Source organism: Cyprinodon variegatus, unplaced genomic scaffold (genome assembly GCF_000732505.1).
Source record: "Cyprinodon variegatus isolate N-32 unplaced genomic scaffold, C_variegatus-1.0 Scaffold327, whole genome shotgun sequence".
Classification (NCBI taxonomy): Eukaryota; Metazoa; Chordata; class Actinopteri; order Cyprinodontiformes; family Cyprinodontidae; genus Cyprinodon; species Cyprinodon variegatus.
Window position 1 is genome coordinate 548,968 of NW_015150780.1, and position 22,816 is coordinate 571,783.

The 22,816-nt window shown below is 37.2% G+C and overlaps 1 protein-coding gene across 1 annotated transcript in view; it reads left to right on the forward strand.

The window, feature by feature from the left end:
- The first annotated feature begins 266 nt into the window (after nucleotides 1-266).
- Nucleotides 267-22,816, forward strand: part of spag9 (sperm associated antigen 9) — a 33,755-nt gene continuing 11,205 nt past the window's right edge. Inside the window, exons 1-16 of the mRNA XM_015384941.1 lie at nucleotides 267-762; nucleotides 5,752-5,872; nucleotides 9,939-10,009; nucleotides 10,091-10,179; nucleotides 10,302-10,452; nucleotides 13,097-13,186; nucleotides 13,980-14,112; nucleotides 15,828-15,921; nucleotides 16,014-16,135; nucleotides 17,903-17,914; nucleotides 18,358-18,372; nucleotides 18,637-18,694; nucleotides 18,811-18,963; nucleotides 22,229-22,280; nucleotides 22,364-22,494; nucleotides 22,584-22,640. Coding sequence (XP_015240427.1) covers nucleotides 463-762; nucleotides 5,752-5,872; nucleotides 9,939-10,009; nucleotides 10,091-10,179; nucleotides 10,302-10,452; nucleotides 13,097-13,186; nucleotides 13,980-14,112; nucleotides 15,828-15,921; nucleotides 16,014-16,135; nucleotides 17,903-17,914; nucleotides 18,358-18,372; nucleotides 18,637-18,694; nucleotides 18,811-18,963; nucleotides 22,229-22,280; nucleotides 22,364-22,494; nucleotides 22,584-22,640 — 1,649 coding nt within the window. The 5' untranslated portion in view covers nucleotides 267-462. The remainder of the gene's footprint in view (nucleotides 763-5,751; nucleotides 5,873-9,938; nucleotides 10,010-10,090; nucleotides 10,180-10,301; nucleotides 10,453-13,096; nucleotides 13,187-13,979; nucleotides 14,113-15,827; nucleotides 15,922-16,013; nucleotides 16,136-17,902; nucleotides 17,915-18,357; nucleotides 18,373-18,636; nucleotides 18,695-18,810; nucleotides 18,964-22,228; nucleotides 22,281-22,363; nucleotides 22,495-22,583; nucleotides 22,641-22,816) is intronic.

The window sequence follows — 22,816 nt, forward strand, 5'->3', positions numbered from 1 at the left end:
GTAAGTCTATTCTAAAATGTCACTCAGCCGAAAATATAAACAAATGAAAGCGATGAAATCATAGGTTGTTTGTTTGAGTAACTTATATCTAAATATATTGTTGAATTGTAAGTTATGTATGTATGTATGAATAATAGCAATAAGTTTATTTTGCGTTTCAATTGAGAAAAAAAATATGTAGTGTTTTCTTGACCATAAACTGTGGTGTTTTGTCGAAAGATGCTTGGGAAGTCCAAACTTTCGGGGAGCTCTTGAATGCAGCACGAGACAAGCGAGGAATAAATAGGAAGATATCCACGTAGCTTGTGTTACTTTGTATTATTTTATCCGTCCCAAATGTTTGCGTATGTTTAAAGAAAAAATATTTTTATTTAGGCGATATAGGCCTTCATAGTGGAGGGGTAAGGTGGATAAACCCCAAGCCGGTTGGTCCTTTTAGCTGAAAGGAAATAAGGACTAAAAATGGAGCTGGAAGACGGGGTTGTGTACCAGGACGACCCGGGGACATCTGCGATGATGTCGGAGCGGGTCTCGGGCCTGGCCAGCTCCATCTACCGCGAGTTCGAGAGACTCATCGGAAAGTACGACGAGGACGTGGTGAAGGAGCTGATGCCGCTGGTGGTGGCCGTGCTGGAGAACCTGGACTCCGTGTTCGCGGAGAACCAGGAGCACGAAGTGGAGCTGGAGCTGCTGAAGGAGGACAACGAGCAGCTCATCACCCAGTATGAGCGGGAGAAAGCGCTGAGGAAACACGCAGAGGAGGTGAGCCTTAGCAACCCTCAGCATCCACCTAATCACACGTGGCGTGGCAGCATCCACGGAGCCCACTGAAGATGTAAACAATACACCAGACTCAGCAGCTGGTTCTTCTGGTGAATAACCAGTGTAATAAAACTGTAATTAGTGAGTAGATACACTAAGCACATCCATAACCCTATATGTAAACCCATCAGATGGACCTGCTTGCTCATTGCATCAGATTGTGGAGTCACAGGTGACTCAGCATTTTGGGCCCTTACTTTTCTACATCATAGGCTGTCTGACTGCATCAAACACAAACAGACTGATAGATGTATAAATCACATCTATCTCTTAAATGTATGTATTCATTCTGAATCTGCCCATTCATTTTTTTTTTTACACATTCAAATTATCTAAACATGAATTAAGTGGGAATATTATGGATGTTTCTGCACAAAGTCTCCATAATAACAAACAGTCAGAATGCAGGTAAACAAAATTTTAAAAGCATTAAACAACTTGCATTCATTTCAGACTGCGCTTAGGATCAATTAATAAATAATTAATTGATAATAATTAATTTGTTGGCCTTCAGAGCATTAGAAACATTTTTCTTTAAATAACTTTAGTTAAAGTCCTCCCATACTCCAGTTTTGACCTGAGAAAATTTTGATAATAATAGTGTTAATTGGCTACTGATAGACTCTTAACCACCATCTTTGCTTTAAGAAGTCAATGGGCGACTGACATTATATTGCATTCACCAAAGGAAAAATAAAATCAGCTTATCTCATCATTACGAGATCAGTATCTTGTAATTATAAGCTATTATCTTGTAATTATGACACCTTTTCTCCTAATTACGACATATGATCTCGTAATTAAGAGAAAAGATCTCCAAAATGAAAACACATTAAACCGACAACCCACACATTGTTCAAGTTTCATGTAGAATATCATGACTGTCCTTCCTGATCTCCTAAATATAACATATTATCTTATAATTATGAGATCTTATCTCATAATGTTGAGATCAGGATCTCAAAATTAAGAGATCGGTATCTTGAAATCATGAGATTTTATCTCGTAATTATGTTTTATCTCGTAATTATGAAAAAAGATCTCATAATTAAGAGATTAAATCTCATAATTGCGAGATACCAATCTCGTTATTATGAGATAAGCTGTTTTTTTTTTTCTTTGGTCAATGCAATACACTTCTGTAGTGACTGGAGCTGAACTGGTTTGTTTATCACTAGGTGCACATGCAGAAACACACACCTACTCATTGCTTCAGACTGTTGGGATATGAACCCTCTGCTCACAGCCGTTTGGAAAACACATGGTGTAACTTTGATCAATACTGAAAATTATATAAATAAATCTGAAATCATGCATCTATATGTCATTATTAAATGTATTCATTTTAATTTGAATGAGGACTATTTTTGAACTGCAGCAAACTTTCTGTTTAAAACTTTTATCAGATGCTATAATTATATGATTATATAATATAATATGTGTAACATTGGCTATTGATAGAATAACACTCTGAAATTATGATTTATAGTTGAAAAAGAAAAGCAGTTTTTCAATCTTGCAAACTTGAATACAGTGAAGGTCTGGAATATATCTAAAGAGAGATTCAATTTGAAATGCAGCTAATTTATTTGGAAACTGTGGGGTATTTCAACTAGCGCTGCAACTAACCATTATTTTGCAAATCGATTAATGTGTTATTTTTTCCATTTTTTGATTAATAATCTGATAGCAAAAGTTCCTTAAAGAAGACTTTTTATGAAATTATACCAGGTGAAACAAAAACTTTTCCACTTGACGAGTTCTGGATGGAACATATTGACAGACGAAAAAGTTTTTTAATCTTAAATGCAAAATGTTTACATATTTTTTTTACTTTTGTGGTATAACTGCTCGTCAAGGTGGGTTGCTCTGTCAGCTAAAGGCCTGTTTTAGAGTCTCTATACTTCAATTAATGATTAATCGATTACTAAATTAGTTGACAATTATTTTAATAATCTATTAATCACGATAAATGAGATTATTTCTTTCAACCCTAATTTTAAGTCATCGCCAGCTTGTACCTGCATATCATTCCTTTCTAATAATATAGAGCTTGTTACGTCTTATACGAAATAAGTTATGAGGATTCCTGATCAAACAATAAACTTTAAGCTTCCCTCTGGTGGTTGATATTTATTTGACTCATATGATGCGTATCTTTTGTGCAGAACATCAGCAGATTGTGTAAATCTCCTTAATTTTTTTTATTGATGATGATGAGGATGATTACATAAAAGAAGATCGGGCACAAAACAACCAAAAAATAAGAAGTTATGAGGTTGTATTTGGGAAAACAGACCAACGACTGTAAAATCTGTTCAGTGTAGGATTTGGGATTATCAGTTGATCTTTCTTACAATGTTGTTACTGTTATATCTCAATGAAAAACATCCATCCAGCCTTCAAGTAAAAAAAATACTAGATATAAATCTCAGCACTATCCTTCCATCTCCTAAGCAGTTGCTGTAAACTATGATATTTTTGTTAGTATTTAATTGTTATATTAATAAGTGGTGAAAAAAGCTGGAAAATTGCCAAAAGTTGCTTGTAGTTGTAAAATTAAGCAGTAAAATTGTGCTTTTTTTTAACTTACCTGTACACTTTTTTCAGGATCCTCCCTAATGCATATGTTTACTTTAAACCCTAGCATTTACAAATGTGTTGTTGTATTTTTGAAACTCTTGTTGGTATTTGACTGATTGGTTCTTTAAAAAGCAATATAAGGCAGTTACAGTAAAGCTTAGAATTTAGAGAAAGGAATTAAATAATGTGTATATTTTAAAATGGGAAGCTAATTTTCTTTACAGCACATTTGCAGGATAACTGTTCATGTGTGTCATGTGTTTAGGAAAGGATAATTCCCAACTTGTGCCCATGTTTGTTTATAGTATCCTCACTGGGATTCTGTTTTTGTGTGAACGCTGATTTGATGTGACTCTGACCGTCTGCCGCAGCGTTTGTCTTTGGCCCACTGCTCTGTCACAGCCGGATAACTGGCCCAGCGCTGCTAGTTAATATACTGAGGCACTAAGGAGCAGGGAGACAGAAGACACAATAACACACAGATGTTAAATTAAATCCACACACAAATAATTTAATATCATAAAACTGCCATTTTTAGATTATCCATTGACTGGTGGTTGAAGAGAAAGCAGAAAGGAACACATCACAGGCCTGCTGGTTACTTCCAGGTCATCTCCTCCTTTGTCGAACTACAAACATCTTCCAGGCTCTATTTTGGCATTTTTTTTCTTTGTCTCACTATTTCTGTTTCAAGCCTCAATGGACCCTTAGAGAACTACAAGAAAGGATGCTGCCTCCACTTGAATGCAGCTTTTTAAAAAAATTTTGTGCTTTTTACCTATTGATTTATAGCTTTATTTGTAGTGATAAAGTGGGCTACCACAAAGTGTCCATTTAGGATTTAAAGCTAGTTATTCACTGGATTATTACTGCAGGATTATTACCTATCTGATCCTATTTTGATTTGGTTTAATCTGATAAACAAATGCATTTGAAGAAGCAGAGATAAGTAGATAAGAGAATTTTTTTTTTTTTTTTTTTTGGACCTTCAGGAATGAAGCTAACAAAACAAGTAAACCGGCATTGGTTTTGGTTTATTTTCAAAACCAGCAGTAGGATCTTAGATTTGATTCCAGTCTTAAAATGTTTTAAATGTGACCCTTTTTATTTGTATAGCAATTTAAAAGCACACCGTGAAATATTTGGCCACTAGGGGCGCTAGTGTCGCAGTGCTGTAAAAGTAAACAGTCAGCCGGCCAGCCTCCCGTGTCTTAGAGGTTTCCCTGCTCTCACACAGCTGAATTTTACTGATTGCTGATTAACAGGCTTTTGCTGAACTGAATTGATCAGAATCAGCTGTGCTGATGAAACAGTTTCATGGACGTAAAAGATTATCACTACCATGTTCTACTGGTTTTGTTTTATAAAAGTGGGAAGCAGTCGTTTACGCGGAATGCCTGAGATTTACACATTTAGGTTGTGGGGTTGCTAGCTTTTTATTGTAGCCTGCTAGCTTTCTCTGCCTGCTTTTCTACTAATCATTGGAAATAATAGCAAAGATATTTAACTGTATACTAGGAGCACACGCTGCTGCTCTCTGGAGAGCACAACTGGCCGCTCGGCACGGAGGACCAGCGGTGGAGTGCAGTGAACAGCCACAACCTGCTAGCTTTCTGTGCCCTTCATTTGCTTCTACTAAACATCAATAATAACAAAGATATATTACTGTATACTAGGAGCAGACACTGCTGGTGGAAAAATAGTTACATGACTATATAAAAGTCTGTGGCCGTAAATCGGTACGTTCTACCAGGTCACATGACCTGGTCAAAGTCAGTGCATGTTTTCTTACATAGGCGGTATTTTAGGGCGGGAGCCTCACCGATAAAATTGATAGTGTCAAGCGCCGTATATTGGCCTGTGGAATCAGTTATAATAACTCATATACATCAACACTTTAGGTCAAAAAGTCTGCAGTGTGCCTTTAAATTGATTTACTCTGCACTCATAATATGGCAAGCATTTGAAGGTATTTGTACTTTAAAGCTAGAGTAAAGTGCCAGCAGGAGGATGGGAGACCACACCGAGGCCTCGGCCTGCTCAGCTGGACAGGAAGTGGACACATACAGACAACATTCTTTCCCATCCGGGGGTCCGCCCAAAGTGGAATTGATAGAAACCAAAGTATAAGACCCAGATTAAGGAGTTTGAGACGTTTAGGATAGAAATATGTAATGGGTGATTAAAACAGCAACTTATCCTGCAGTGCATCCTTTTTATCAACTGGAAATCAAAGCAGAGCTCACCTGTCAAACCGTGCATGCTAAAAGAGATACGAAGGCTTTAAAGTGATTTCTAGTTTGCAAAACTTAGCCTTGTTTGCGTGTCTGTGTTTGCTTCATGTAGAAATTCATCGAGTTTGAAGACACTCATGAGCAGGAGAAGAAGGACCTACAGAACAATGTGGACCGGATGGAGTCTCAGTCACGGCAACTGGAACTCAAAATCAAGAACTATGCAGACCAGAGTAAGCACCCACCCACACAGACATGAACACTTTGATTCCATGTGCTGTAAAATGCATCATGCAAATGCTTTATTATGAAATTATGCAGGTCTATTATGGTTGCAGCAATACCAAACAGGGCAATTATCCAGAATATTTCACAGGGAAATAAATAAACAAACGTGCTTCCAATGAAAATAATATCCAGACTTACTCTTATTCATGTACTTCTATCAAAGAAAACTTTTTTTTACATTCTAGCTTTACAGAGGAAGTAATCATGGCAGTAATCATGTAATCATGGCAAATTTTCCCCCTGAGAAATACATTTTAGGAGGATATTTTGAGAACCAAACCTTTTTTAGTAGGCATTAACAATGCTGTTCAGAGTAGATCATTTTTTAATTAGAATGGATCTAACAGGTACTGAGCCGCTAACGGATGCTAACCGTGCCAATGCAAGAGTTGTAGCTGTGGATCTGAGCCTGTTGAAAATTGTGCAACCTTCAACCTTTTGAAAAATCTTGACCTTAACTGGAAACGTCCTCAGAGCTCAAGTATTGAGCCCACTTTTCAAGCACCTTCTATCAGCTGTACTTGCTTTATTTACTTTAGCAGTGGCTTCAGACGTCAGCACCCTCTTGTTTGTGCAATGCTGCGTTCATGTCCTCTATAGAACTTCAAGTTTCACATTGATGCGTTTAGGGACTGAAACATGTTACAGTTTGATTTTACATGAATTGTTACTTGATAGTACCGATGGAACTCAGTTGTTACCAATAAAAGTATAGAAATTCGGTTCCCATCCTGAGATCAAAGCAGTTCACAGCTGCTTCAGTGAATAACTGATTGTGCAATCATTTCTATACTTGTTATTTTACAAAAGTAAAAACCTGGAAGGTTCATTCTTTTTCTTTCACTCTCTAGTCTGTATATAGAGGTGGACAGGAGCTGGGACAGGTGGTAATGTCTCCCCGACTTTTGTATTCGTGCTGTAAAAAAAAGAAAGAAGGGTTCATTTATGTGTTAACTTTAGCAGCCTTAGCTTTAAGGTGTTTGAGGTTTTTTTTTCATCAGCTCCTCCCGCCGTCTCTTTTTTCATCTCTTTCCTCCAAGTCTTGATTTCTTTTCCAAATATAGGATCTGAGGCACATCAAACAGATTAAAGATAGCTCCATCTTTTTCTTGATCAGATGTTCTTGTATTGTATTGCTTATATCTAATAACAAGCTTTTCATCTTTCGATTTTAAATATGCCATTGCAACAATTATGAGGATCTTTTCATCCTCTAGGTATTTTATGCCTGTGCAGTGCATCATATGTTTGGGCGGAGTGTTATATATAGGATTATGGGATTGGTATGATTTCCATTATGCAGCGGTGCATTAGCACTCATCTCACTGGATTAAGAGGATGTCTTGGTGAAAAACTTGGATTTGCAGACTGAGTTGTGCACAAAGCAACAGCTCTGGTTAAAGTGAGTCATTCACTTAGAGCTTAGAGAAAGACGACACCCCCTCTTCACATTTTTGAATACGTAATTCTCCTTGACTCACAGAGCTTTAAAGTTGAAATATTTTCATTGCACTCACAGTCCAGTCATTCATAGGTTGGACCTTAATCACTGTCCTTCCCTGTGGTAAATCATTCATCAATTCCTACATGCTGTATAACTTGATTGCTTTGAACCATGGTCCACAGCTACTTTGTACAGTAGTCAGTAAGGCAATAGTCAACACACATTCCCAAGGTCTCTGAGAACTGCCTAAAGTTTTTCAAATCTTCTTTATTTCTGCAAGATTTCCCCCATGTTTTGGTGATTTATTTTGTCAATCACTGTGTCTCCTAAATGGGATCTAATGACTTTGGGCATAAAAAAAAAAATGCTACCTAAAAACATCTCATCAGGATGGAAAGAGATACTTCTTACATATATTATAAGACATCACAATACAAACATTGTTTTAGTAACAGCATTCAAACAGAAGAAGGAAATGACTTAGTTTCCTGTCCTTTAGGTTTTTTTTTTGTAAATATCCTGTATGGCTGCATATTTCATTTTAAACTAAACTTTCTCCATATTTATGGTCAGATTTCAGTTTCTCCACCAACGGTGTTTCTACTATGATGAATATTGTATTTCTTCTTAAATAAAGCATGTGTCAGAGACATGTTGGGTATAATAGGCAACAATGTGTAGAATGTTTGATGTAGAATTTGATCAGTGCATTCACTGATTGCAAAGATGACGTATTCCCAGTTTTCAATGGAAATAGAAATAGTAGTTCAGAGGATGTGGTTACCCTTTTTTTTTTATAAGCAAGAAGATGTTGCAGGATGTTGAACTTCCAGAGCCACCATAGCTGTGAGTGGGGGCTTGGAATGCATGGTGCTAATTAAATATGGCAGCAACTAATGGTTAACTTACTAATAGATTAGTCTTTTTACTATTTCTTTCAATCGACCCTATAATTAGCCATGGTATGGTGCATAATAGGAGATTTTTAGAGGTAAAATCAGCTAAAACAAGGCTGTTTTGGCTTAAATATCAGAGACAGACCGATACATCTGCAGGCGGGTAATTGCTTTATTTTCTATCTGTTATCATTGTCATTTTTAATCATGTAAGTGGAGAAAGAAAAAAACAATATCGGACTAAAAAATAGTCCCCCCTAAAAAACTGGCAGCTCCTATCAGGGATTAGATAGACTGATGTCAAAATAATCTGTATCAGCTTTAAAAAAACCTCTATCGCTCAATCTCTGTTTATGACTTCTCTGTCTGTTATTCTCTCTGTAAATGGCATCATTTAGAGTCCATAAGCTCCAGCTAACAATTATACCACTAGTAGTTAATTGGTAATTATATCAGTAATCTTCTGATCACAACTAATCCAAATAATTGTTTCAGTCCTAATACTAAACCTTATTTTAATTTAGGAGACGTGTTTCTGATTCCATAGTTTTAAAATGGGAACTGCCTTCTGGAACGATTATATTTCTTTACAGAGTGTCCTCTAAACCAGTGATTCCCAACCAGCGCCACTAGTAGCCCTAGTGGTCCGCCAATGCATTGCATGAGGTACTTGAAAATGTTTTAAATTTCACTTCCCAGATAAAGAAATACCATAAACTAGGGCTGGATGGATTTTTGCTATGTACAGACACAAATACAAAATAAACCCAGGTTTTATCAACCAGAAAGATTTAAAAAAATGTCCAAATGAAAATTTCCATGAAAGACTAGAGTGGGTATCAGTGCTGTACACCTGTACTACTCACTCACATACTTCTCTGCGAGCGAGAGCTAGAAGACGGAGCAAAGACAAAGCTGCTTTGCCAAAACAAACGCTGTCTGGTTTGTACACAGCTAGAAGAAACCATGGGAGGGTGAAGTGAAGCAAACTGTTAATAAGCCTATATAATTTTAAATATCTATGTTAAAATGTGCTGAAAACAAAGCTAAAGTTTGTCCAATGAAAGTGAATATGATCAGCATTAAAAAATAATTTTATTAAAATCCATATTATTTCTTTTTTAGTTATTTCTCCCAGACTGATTCTGGTTGTTGTTTATGTTCAGTTCAAGACTAGTTCTTCAGATTTGATGAGTCAAACCATTAAATAAAATCCCTCCATGTGTCAAAAATCCACACTCTGGTGAGAAATTGCGTGGCAGCATGTAAAAGCTGAAGCTGCTGTAACTGATAGTATTCAGGCTTTCCTCAGCAGGCCTGTCTGCAACAGCAGCTCACTGTGTGCTTCAGTCTAAAGCTGATGTACTAATAGGGGATTATGTATATTTGTACTCCCCCCCACCAACACATAAATCCTTTTTGCTGATTTTATTCGCTCTGCTTCCCCAAAAAGCTTACTCTGCAAAGTTAAATAATATACAAGCTTAAATTTCTACGATTTTTGAAGTCAGCAATCATGCTAAAGCTTAAAAAACTATTAACCTAACATTTTTGTTTGGAGATTTTCATTCCTATCTTTTCGTTTTCTGTATATAATCTTTACTTTCCTTGTTCTCCATTTTTATAAACAACCGTCTGACACTAAAAGTTTATTGTTTTTGTCCGATTCAGTCAGCAGGTTAGAGGAGCGTGAGCTAGAACTGAAAAAGGAATACAACGCTCTGCATCAGCGGCACTCGGAGGTAAGGTGAAAGAAAGAGGAAACCATAAATAAGACCCTGTGAGATCTTCTTCTCTTGAGCATTTTGCCTCTACTTGTACAGATGATCCATAATTACATGGAGCATGTGGAGAGGATCAAAATGCAGCAGATCAGTGAGACGTCTGAATCAACACCTGGAAGCCGGGTCAGGTGATGCAAACCCTTTGCATTGTTTGGTTGTAGATAGGAACCACCATCAAATGAAGATAATATACCAGTAAATTGTTCTTTGCTTTTTTTGGCTTGATACCTGTATTTTAATTTCTCCATAGGAGAGAGCGGCCTCTTTCTTTGGGGATTTTTCCCTCCTCTGGTGGACCTTCTCTGATAATTCCTGATGCCCACACCAGAGCGGAGACACCGGGCGCAGAGAGCTGGAGGTTCACTGATGGAGCTCAATCACGCTCCAACACTAGTCTGAAGGTTCGTATACTGGTGGCTCACCAATGGCCTGGTTTTGGTTGGATCTTTCTATCAGAGAATAATTTCATGCTTCCTTCAGCTGACTCTACATCAGGCTTCTGACTCATGGAGGCATTTGGAAATAGGCCTTTGAAAAGCCTGTCAGGTATTGTTTTAAACACCTGAAAGGCTAAAAATAAATACCACCTTAAAGGTATCGTGGAGGATTTTAGCAAACTCTCCACTTTAAAAAGAAATGCATATATGCACAATTCTGTTCCTGCTCCCGAGAGGGAACGCCTATTAAACGCTTGTGATAGAATGCACGAGCCTATTTCTCCTCGTGCACGCTCTGTTTAAAACTTGTCCTTCTCATAGCTCATAGCTCTCAAGCTTACTGTGCCCGAACGTCCACCCTAACCCCTAAACCCCTCAATCACTATATAGAGCGGGGACTATAGAGTGGACTTTCTAGTGAATTCAGTTAACTGTCCGTTTGGACAGATAATAACTGCTTTTTGCTCCCCATTGGTCACTTAACTACTCCTCTACTGCGCGGAGCCTGCGCCATCTTTGTTATAAGTCGCTGCTGTCGGATAGCGACAGCCTATGGTGACATCCCATATCCATGTCACTTTTTCTCTTATGACCCTCGGCCATTTTCAAGAGCCGCTGTGAGAAAGGTGAGCTTAATGACTGTCTGAAACTGTAGCTCACCACAGATATATGGCTGAAAGTGCGCATGCGCAGAAAAAGATAGCTAATGGGGACGAGCACGTAGGACGGCCTTATATAAACATGTCACCAGAATGATTGACAATTAATAGGACCACTTATTTAGATGATTCACCTGGAAATAAAAGATTGTCCTCTATACCTTAAAACAAAGCCTATTATCAGTTTATGGGGTTGTAATTAATATTTTTCATCAGATAACATGCATTCATCATCTAAAAAAAAAAAAAAAATGTGTATAAATACTTTAGATTTAGCCACATTTTTAGTTATTTCAGGTTTTCCAATGAAGCCGTCTGAGTGATGAGTTTGGCCTGAGATCCCAAAGAGTAAGAAGGCCTTTGATAAGACTGTTTACCATTTGAGGGGGTCTCTGACAAGGCCCCCTCTGTTATCAGGCCCTTTAAGGCCCTGATGAATATTCAAGCTTCCTCTTCAATGGCAGCAAGGAAGTTAAAAAATTAGTCACGCAGCGGTTAATATTTGTGAATATTCTCCATTAAGTTTGCTTAACTGCAAATATTAATTTACAGGGTCTTCATTTTTTTTTTGCAAATAAATTTTTGTTTCTGGTTCTCCCACCAATTTCAGTATAAGAATATAGAACCTGTGTAAATAGATTTTTAATGATAATTTTTAATTATTTGTAAAATTAGTTTATCGCTCCACACATTTGTTAAAACACTTGTAAGGTGCAGGTGTTAGGCTGATGCTCATTTTTTATTTATGTATTTTTATTTAGATAATGCTGTATTGTTATTACATATTTTTCTTGGCAGAGATTATGAGAGTAGGGACTGAGAGGGTGGCAGCATTGTTTCATCCTGCTGCTGTTTTTTTTTCATGCTGTTAAAAATGGGACATCAGCTCTGCAGAGCAGGGAATTATGGGAACGATGCTGATGGATGGCAGCATTCAGTCACAGAGAGAAAAAGCTGCAAACCTAACAGAGGTTATGTAATCATAGGATGTTTTCTATAAAATCTGGGGATTTTTTTATATGAATGAGGGAGCTTCTATTTAAACAGATTTATTTATTTATTTGGTTTATCTTGTATTCTAAGGACAGATTAGTAGCATTTGATTAAATGTATGTCGCTGCTTGTTAGTCAATGTTAATAATATTCATTCGGGAAAAAAAAGGGAACAGCAGGGAGTTTGATAAAAAAAAAACATCTTAAAAGAGGCTAAGTTGTTTTAGCTTTTACTGTGCAACTTTCAGAAACATAGGAAAATAGGGTTTTCTCACAATGATCTTTTATATTATTTTGAATAAATCAAGTAAATTTTTTCAGCTTTGTGTTTGCAGAGTGCAAACGTCAATAAAAATATATTTATAATTGTTGAAATTTTGAATTGCCTTATAGAAATTCAATGATGATAGTCTAAAATGTGAGGGTTTTCTTTTTTATTGTTTTACAGACAACTAGGAGAGAGGAAAAACAGATGTTCAGGCATTAGAAATTCTCAATCATCTGGAAAATGATGATTTTAATTTTCCTTTCTCTATATATTACTCTTTGGATACAATTTATTAAGTTTTATTATTGATTTTACACCGAAACTGTTTAGAAATTAGCGCCCATAAGAACTTTTAGTGGACCTATAGATAAGTAAAAAATGTTACAATTCCATCAGCCTTAAAAGTCCTTTTCATTAATTATGAACATTATTGAGTAGAGAACAGTGCATGGCTTACATATTTAAAATTAATAAAGTTTCCTTAGATCACCCTAAAACAAAAACTGTTTGGTCCCTGCGATCTGAGCTGGAAGAACAACAGTTATCCACTTAAGCGGCTGCCCAGGCTTACAGGGTCATGAATGCACCTATCCATTTCACTTCACAGTCATACACACTTTTGAGTGTCTGCATTCCTGCTGAACTGCTTCTGCACATGCAAGCCTTATTCTTACTCTCCCTCCCGTAGCAGTTGGACTTTGCCGAGCCCCCAAAGGAAAGGGAGGGTAAGAGTGCGCGGGACCCTACTTGGGGGAATTCACTGGCAGACGACTGCAAGGTAGTTGGATGAGTGTCTGCATTCTGGCTGCTGGTGGCACAGTTCATTATTTGCATGCATGCCTGGGTTTCAGTGCAGTAGCTTCATCTTTGGCCAAAGAGATGCATCGTTCAAAGACCATCACCTCATAGACCCCCTGTGCTGTGCTGCGCCACATTCAACCAAGCCTTCATCTTAATGCAAAACATTTGTGCACATATGGGAAGTGCTCAATTATTTATGTGTTAGAGTGAACAACAGCCTGGTTGAATGAGGCCTCTTTTCATACCATTTCAAATTCATGTGTTGGAAATTTCATTTTGCTTTGTGTATGTGCTTTATTCATGTACATCAACCATCTTGCTTTAATACCATAACAGACCTTTAAAGCTTCCTTTCAACCTCCTAATGCTGTAGTTTTGTACCAGTTAACTTTGATTTTATTGGGTTTCATTTGGAGTAGCTTTTAGTATATTATCCTCTGTGGGTTTGTGTTGTGTAGATTCATCCTGTTGTGTAGATTCCTTCCGTCCTGTTGCTTATGGATGTTGTGTTAAGCCCTCCATAGTCTGTGTTGCGGTCCGTCAACTTTGTATTTGTGCAGCAGTCCCTTTTGGTTTCTCTGTTTTCAAGACTTCCATGTAACTTTGAGTTCCTAAGTCATATGCTGTCAAGTTGTGAAAAAAAAAGGAATATTATTCTGTGTTTTATGACCATGATCTGTCCTTTTACTTTATAATATCTGGCTTTATTAGCCATTTTATCTAAATCATTTAAAAGCTCTGTCTCTAAGTAATGATGTGTTTCATAAAAGGATGAACTGTCGGACATCACTGGCTCCAAATCGGCAACAGGAATGTCGACCGAAGCCTCAGACATGGAAGAAGATGGGAACTGTAAGAGTACAGAGGTGCAGGCTGCACCAGGTACCAGATCCATATCAGTGGGTAAGTTCACATATCCAAAGTCTTAAAAAAGAATAATTCCCCTTAAAAAAATCTGATTACGGTGGTTTTTCTTTAGACAGACCACTACAAAAGATATTTCCTGTCAGCAGCTATCCACATCTACCAGAAGTTGTTGAAGAAAGCTGATTTAATTACTTTAACACTTAATTTATCTTTGGGATTAATAAGGTATTTTTCAATTGAATAGAACTTAATTTGGATTTGCCCCATTTAATTAATTTTCTGCAATATGACAGCTGCTTGAGTAACTCCAGGCAATGCAAGTCTATAAATATAAAGCATATTTCAGTTGCAAGGAGATTCAAAATTCTTTACATGATAAAAGAAACGTAGGAAAACAAAAAGAAAAGTCAACTGGCACTCCAGATTAATAATGAGTAGCACTCAGGTTTAGTTTAGAACCTTCAAGCTGATTGGGTGAAGTGACACCTTGAGCCCGCCTAGCAAAGTCTGGTTTTAGCCAATCATGGTAACAAATGAAATAGCAGCAGATGGAATGGAAAACCACAATTTACACTTTTACACCCTTGTTTTTCCCTCTTTTGAAGAGAAATTGTGAATTTTGACAAAACAGCTGGGATAGAAGCAGCTACGCAGACTTCCTCCATGTTTTTTTTTTGGTTCCACTGTGGCCTCTTACTTTCGTCAGAGCTTTATATCCTGCATAAACCTTTTACTGCAAGCTGACTGTCTGATCTGATTTTAAATTAGGCTTTAAATTATTTCAGTTTGAACAATAAAGGATGTTTGTGAGATCTAGCATGGAGCCCCAGTCTGAGGGAAATTGACAGTCATGTTTAGCTTCTTCAATTTTCTAATGATTGCCCTGCAGCCCTTTCCAGCCTTGTGGAAGTGTACAAGTTTTTGCTCTATTGTCTTTTGACAGCTCTTTGCTCTTGGCCATGTTAGTAGTTCTTACTGATTGTATGGGGTGGACAGGTGTCTTTATGCAGTTAATGAACTCAAAAAGGTGCATCTAATGTCGCATGATAAATGGAGTGGAGGTGGACATTTTGAAAGCAGGCTAACAGGTCTTTGAGGGTCAGAATTCTAGCTGATAGACAATAGACAGGTGTTCAAATACTTATTTGTAGGTGTATAATACAAATAAATTGTAAAAAAGTCATATATTCTGATTTTTTTTTTTAGATGTCTCTCAAAGTGGACATGCACCTACTATGACATTTTCAGCCCCTCCATGATTTCTCAGTGGGAGAATTTGCAAAATAGGCGGGTGTTCAAATACTCATTTTCCTCACTGTATATATAGACTTTGGCACCTGTTGGCAGGGTTATTGTCTCACTGTTCATGAGCAAAGTACTTTACTTTGTCTGGAATTCTTAGTTTTTTTCAGAACAATTTTTCTACAAAAATTCAAAATCAATGTTTTTATTTTAATAAATGATAATTTTTTTTAAAAGTTCTGTTTATTAGTACTTTTTCAGTTTTGTGTTATTTGAATAACTTTTGTGATTTATAATTTTCTTTAATGAGAGGGTTTTTAAACTCTCTCAGCTTTGCACATCTACAGACAGAAATGTTTACGGTTTCTTTGCAATCTAGCTCAAGCATAGTCAGACTGGATGAAGACAATATGTCGAAAATCAGTTGCGTTTAATTTAAGGGCATTACCTTAAGAAACATTTTTAGTGTTTAACAGGACATATTTTTTTTGGCTCTGTGCCTCATGTAGGTTTGCCTGAAAACGAAGAAAACTCAGATGTGCAGGATATTATCGAGTCCACTCCTGAGCTGGACATGGATCTGATTGGATATAAACCCTGCAGGTAATATATGAAAACACCCTCTGTTTAATTGCTGGATCAGCTTTTTTCTGTGCACTAAAACATTATGGTTTCTTGCAATGCTGCTCTTTCAGCACACCAACGAAAGGTATTGAAAACATGGCGTTTGATCGGAACACAGACTCCTTGTTTGAGGAGCTGTCGTCTGCGGGCACTGGGCTCATAGGGGATGTTGATGAAGGGGCAGACCTGCTGGGTGAGTTGAAGCGGGCACCATTCCTGCAGGATTATCTGAGGACATTTAACTGGATTTTATTGAAATATATTCTAAGAAATGCTTGGATTTCTGTGTGGTTTGAAAGGGAAATTCTCCATTATATTTGCAACACTTACTGAATTTTTGAAAACTTCATGCTCAGTTATTAAGTTATATATCCCACACTAACTTTTTATCGCATTGATTTTATTGGTAATCTGGTACATTTAAGCTTTACATCCAGCCGCAGGACCCTGAAAAAAAATTTAATCATTGAACCTTATGTCACTTTACTACCAGAAGCTTCAGAGTTTGCTTTGATGTGTTCTAGAAAAATAAAAAACTAGTGGAAGTAAAGGAAAAAAAGAAATAAGTCCTCATCTTTTTAGTGCAAAAACAGTTCTTAAAAGGTATAGCCAGCATTAGTATTCAGGACAACTCACTCCTATTACCTTAAAGAGAATCCACTGCAACCATTTCCCTTCAGACATAATCTAATTAGTAAATAAAGTTTACCTTATTATGATTTAATCTATAAATATCCTAAATACAGATGTCATGTGAAGGCCTCAGACATTTGTCAGAGAAAATTGGTGAACAAGAGGCATAGAGGTCAAGGAACAGAGCAAACAGGCGAGGTGGAAAGAGGTTCAAAGAAGGCTTTCCTTTTGAAACAATATAATAAAATGCTTGTAATACGTCACCATCTGAAAATAAAAAGTCTTTCAGAGCTGCAAACCTATTTAAACATGCACATCCAGCTAAAGTGGAGCACTGTTGGAGGAGCATCCAGGAGGAATTTGGCACACATAAGGAGGCGCTGTGCATTGTAACAGACTAAGTCCAGAGCAAGCAGCAATCGCCCCAGCTATACAAAACAAATCGGTTACTTCCAGGTAACAGATTGCTCAACATATTGGTGTAAAAATTGGAGCAAGAGGAGAATTGTAGTGAAAAGGTGGGACATTAAAAGCTGCAATTTGAAGCACTGTGACCTGCTTTGTAGATGTGAAAAAATAGATATTAATCAGCCGTAAAATTTCAGAGAAAGCCTGAAGCGATTAATCAAATTAACACAGATTTATCGATTACTAAAACGGTAGTCAATTAATTTGGTAATGGACTCATTACCTGAATAATACACATGTAAAACATGCCATTTGGTGGTTCCCACTCACAATGGTAATGAAGCTAAAACTGAAAAACCTGATACTAATATTTGGGATGAAAAATCGTCTTTTTCTCTATCATCTATGTAGCATCCATGTAAAATATGGTGGTGGAAGCGTTATGCTGCGGGAAGGCTTTGCTTATCTGGGTCAAGGAAGCTTGCAAAAGTTGTAAAAGAGCTTGGTAGAGCTAAATGCAGCTATTTTGCATACACAAAAGACCTAAACTATTCCTCCCACTTCAGAATGATGCACTACTTTGGATAAAATAAAATGGACACAGCGTCCACGCTTCCACGCTGTGATAAAATTGGGGGATAAATGGTTTTTAAAGTCTCTGTAAATCTGCCTTTGATAATATTTTGTTTCATTCTTTTATCAAGTATTTGTCATCAAGTTGTAGCCTTAAATAAAAAAAAAAAAACTAGAACAGCAGAATAAGTTGTACTGATACTGTACTGTACTCCACGCACTCCACACATTTGTCCCCCACTGTTCTCTGGTCCAGCTGTTGTATATTCCGTTAGCCCTGTATCCATGGTAACATCACCTCTCTCTCTCCTGTATCCCATTCTCTGGCTTTTATCCATAATCCCAGTGGAATATTCTGGTGTGTATGATCTCAACCTTTCCTCTGATTTATAGTTTTCTGTCCTGCCCCATTAGTCACCCTCTATCATATGCACCATTGTTATACCTCCAAACCCTCATTTTCATCCTGTTCAACAACAGTTAGCACAAGTAATGCACAGTTTATTCTTCGGCTTGGTTTTTTTATAAGGTTTTCTGCATGAAAGATGGAGTTGAAGCTTTTCCTTTTTGCCGCTGTTAAAGTTTATTTTTAGCCCTCATATTTTCTTTCTTGTATTTTGATGTTCCAGTTAACAGATTTAGCGATTTAGCAGCAGCTATTGTTTTATGACTTGTTGGATCTGCTGCTGCAGATTTAGCTCTGACATCATCGTTTGATCATTTCACTGTCTCATGCTTATCCCCATTTCTCTATCTCTCTCCTTACTCTTCCGCCTGACTTGGATTGCATGGTTTTCTCAGACCTTAGTTTGATTGGTAAGACCTCACCTGATCTTTCCATTTCTCTCCTGTCAGTCATGTGACTCGTGCTGTGCTGCTGTCTGGTCTTGTTTCGTTAAACCGCCTGCAGTAGATAACTCAGTAGAAGCTTTTACTCTTTGTGTTAATTAGATTCAAGTTTAGTTGTTAGTTTGGATAGTCTGAGTAGTGCTGAAATAGTCAGAACTTTAGATTGATGTTAATTTTGCGAATAGTTTTTCGAGTGCTTAAAATTTGAGCGTTGCTTTTGCTTCGGTTTAGGAATGGGTCGAGAAGTTGAGAATCTAATCCAGGAAAATTCACAGCTGCTTGAGACAAAGTGAGTACATTTAACAAAGATGCATCTTTAAATGGAAAGAAAATGCAAAGGCAGTCTAACTCATTGAAGCCCATCTGTACAGTCACTCTGTATGCCTACTTTATCTGTTTCTCCAGGAATGCTTTGAATGTGGTTAATAAAGACCTGATCCTGAAAGTGGATGAGCTGACCTGTGAGAAAGAGGTGCTACAGGGAGAGATGGAGGCTCTTCTGCAGACCAAAAACAAGATGGAGGAGAAAAACAGAGAGCTGGAGGAGGAGCTAAAAAGGTACTACTAGGGTTTTTTTTTTGTTTTTTAATAAGCTAACTGATGCATTATTTCCCCAGTTAATGTATGAAGGGTCTTATCTTAGGTCTTTACCTTTTTCCAAGTTTCAAAGTATGAATTAATTGGTCAAATATTGTCAGGTCTTTCTGAAAGCTGCTTTAGATTGCAGTTTATGAATAACAAACAATTCACTACCATAAATAGTTTCTGTCAGCAACATATAGTCATAAAAATTATACATACTTTACTTTTAATTTAAAGCATAAACAGAATCCCTATAAATGAAAGGAAAATTGTTATTTGTCCTATAAAGTAATAATATTTCTGTGGGTTTAAAGCTTCTCTCTAAATACAAAACCTGTATTTACTGCTAAGAAAAATAACACGTCCACAACTTATTTGACATCGTACCTTGGTCAATAATTATATGTCCAATTTAGGGCACTCATAAAAAAATAACTGTTTCTTAGGTATTTGTATAAACATGCAAGTGTTCAAATGAAAATATAGTATAATGCAATATAGCATGTAAATACATATTTGCACACATTCTGCCTATAAACACACACATTCTCAAGTTTTTATAAATATTATTAGGTGTAGGCAGGAAGGATCTTGCTAAGCTGTCTGTCTTGCTGGGGATCTTGAGAAGACTTTGTCTGAAATATTGTTCTACAGTCTTAAAGTGGATCCTCAGGGTTGTCCATAATGTTCTTTTTTTTAAGAGCTTGTTTTTGCTTATTATATTTGAAGCTAGGCAAATATGCATCTACTGTGCAAATATGTTTGTTAATGCTGATTTTTTAAATGATACTTCTTTTATTCCTCAATTGAAATAATAAAATAGACACAATGAAAAAAAAAGCGTTTATTAACAAATCAAACAGAACATTGAGAATGGATAGCAAATGGAGGGAGCGGCAGCTCACTTTAGGTGATCAGGTGACCAAGGTGACCAAGGCCACTACTAATCAAACAAAAAAAACAAATATCGGCTGGGTAATGTATCCCTCTATGTCTAGCATGGATGTATATATTCATACATAAATGTATCTCTATTTAAAGTCGTAGCGAAATCATATTTAAATATTAAATAATTCCGGCTTAAACATTAATATAAATGTACTCTTTATCAGACCATATTGTCTCAAATGTAGAAAATTTCTATTTAAAAAAAAATCCTGTCTTAAAATCTGTGTTTTTTTTTTCGTTATCTTATGCAGGTCAGTTAGTTATACGTTAGCCTGTACACCTAAATTCTGCCAATCATATATCAACGGTCATCTGTCAATCAAATTGTTTCGGTCATAGCATCTTGATACGAAATAAGAAATAAGAATAATTTACATTACCATTGAGTTACATCCCAGCATTCACGGGGATGGACGTCTGTTTCTTCAACAGGCGTAGAGCTAACAGAACTGGCAGTGTTGTGAGGCAAGGGCTCAAACTTGTACAACTGTAAGCCTTCTACACCAAACCAAGCTTCTGCCGCCCTGGCATCCTCTTCCACAACATCTTTGTCCCCGCTTTCCTCCTCTAAATAAAAAATGTATGACGGAGGACTCATCCACAACCTCTGACACAAAACTCTCCTCCTCTTTCATGTTTCCTCTGCCCATAGCGTTCCTTGACAGTGTCGTTTCTAATTCACCAATTTAGTGCCTCTTGGTCTCAATGTAATTTCCCGCTGGAAACCTACTAGCACTAAGTTGCTAACTGGTTAGCAAGATGCTTCCGACAAACCGGCCACAATCAAACTTGCTTGCGAACCTTCAACCACAACAATCCCGCCCCCTTGATAAACGACCAATCACAATCACTTAATTCAGTTGTTTAAAGTCGTGCACCACTCAGGAGAATTCGGAAATGCAACAGTTGGAACAGCCTCTTCCCTTTGACTTCAGAAGATACTTGCATATATATAAAAAGGTCCTGTTAAGAATACAAATCAGTCACTTGTAAAGTGACCTGTTAAAACCAACTTCTCTTTGAGCACATAGATGAAAACCTGACACCCTTCATTTTGGGGCACTTTGTTAAGATGATGGTGATCTGGATGTAGGGCTGGGCGATATGACCTTGAATCAATATCACGATAAATTGGGTTGTTTTACTTCGATAACGATAAATGCACGATAAATGCTCGGTCTCCTCTATCTGGAATGCATCTGATCTATTTATAATACTTTTATTCAAAAAATTATATTACATAATACTTTCAATTAAATATTAAAGTCTTGTACTCATTCAAGTTGAAACTTCCAACAATGTCTCATTGAACAGAAGAAAAATGTTTCCTCTCTTGCAAATGTTTTTGTGCAAAGGTAATGGAGCTTTTTACACATCTTCAAACTCAACAGTGTGGCTGTGCAGTAGGTGGTGGAAGAGGCTGAATGTGTCACTTTGGGTGGTCCCGATACTTTTCAGGCAAACTTTGCGTGTTCTTTTGCTCAACATCTATGGCGTAATTTTGGTGCCACCGAACAGAGCGTGCAGTAAGAACAACGTTCATCATTGAAACTCACACACCCTCAATCAAAAGTGGTCTGCCGCACGCTCAACTCTGAGAGCGCGCACTCAGCTTTATCTCTGCATGCTTCGTCACTGGGCTCATCTACCCTTCTATTTGTTTATACTTCTGACTGGATCAATGGAGACACGTGATTAGACGCATGCTGCAATGTCTTAAAGTGGAAGGAAATACCAGCCACCCTCGCACACAAAAAAACCCCCCGGCAAAATAAAGTTTATTTCTTTTACCTACATGGGAAAATTGTCACCTTTTGTCGTAATGACAGTAATTGTAAAAATCTAGTTTATTGCCTAAGCCGACCTGGTTGTGAAAAGTCTCTAATAATAAAAAAAGAAAGTATCTAATAACAGTATCTAATATGGTGAAACTCAGTTGTTGATGTCAAACATATTGCAGAGCTGGGAGTTTGCAGAAATGCTAATGAGGGGAGATTAAACAGATATGAATTATACAGAAACATGGATATATAGTTCTGGGGCTACTCAGAATATCAGCCCTGATAATCCCTGCTGTAAAATGGACTTAAAGGACAAAAACTCTACAAAAAGACCTCAGCATGCATGAGTCTTTATTCATGGTGTCAGATTTTCAAAAGTTCCTTTATCAGAATATGATCTAGAACATGGATGAAATACAGTTTTCATTTTCTGATCCCAGATCTTTAGAACCACTAGCCAATCGACATGTTTCTCCTACGTCCTTTGATGTGCTATAACTGATCTTTTCTAGAGTGCGGCAGGAGGTCGAGGAGGTGAAGCAGAAAAGCAAAGACGAAGAAGATGTGAGTCTCTTTTTGTCTCTACAGCTGTTCTTTTTGTTTTCCTCCTAACGCAATAGTTGTGCCTCTGTGTTGCATTTCCTTAGAGTGAGGTACCAACAGCCCAGAGGAAGCGCTTCACCAGGGTGGAAATGGCCAGAGTGTTAATGGAGAGGAACCAGTACAAGGAGCGGCTCATGGAGCTCCAGGAAGCTGTGAGGTGGACAGAGATGATCAGGTAACTAAATGAATGGAACGGGCTTCTGCTTTATGTGCTGGTAATTAATATCTGTAGTCATCATGGATGTCCTCATGTCTCCTCATCAGGGCTTCAAGAGAAAATCCAGCTCTGACAGAAAAAAAGAAATCAAGCATCTGGCAGTTGTAAGTCCTTCTTAATGTTGTCTTTTTATGACTTTGGTTAAAGACGTTTCTTTAAACCCATAAATCTGTTCTTTTTATTATTTGTTCCTGGATTTGATTTTTGAATGGGCAGCATTAGGTAAAGAGGATTGGACTTTGTTCAACCTTGTTAAACTTCCCTCTATGGCAAAGACCTT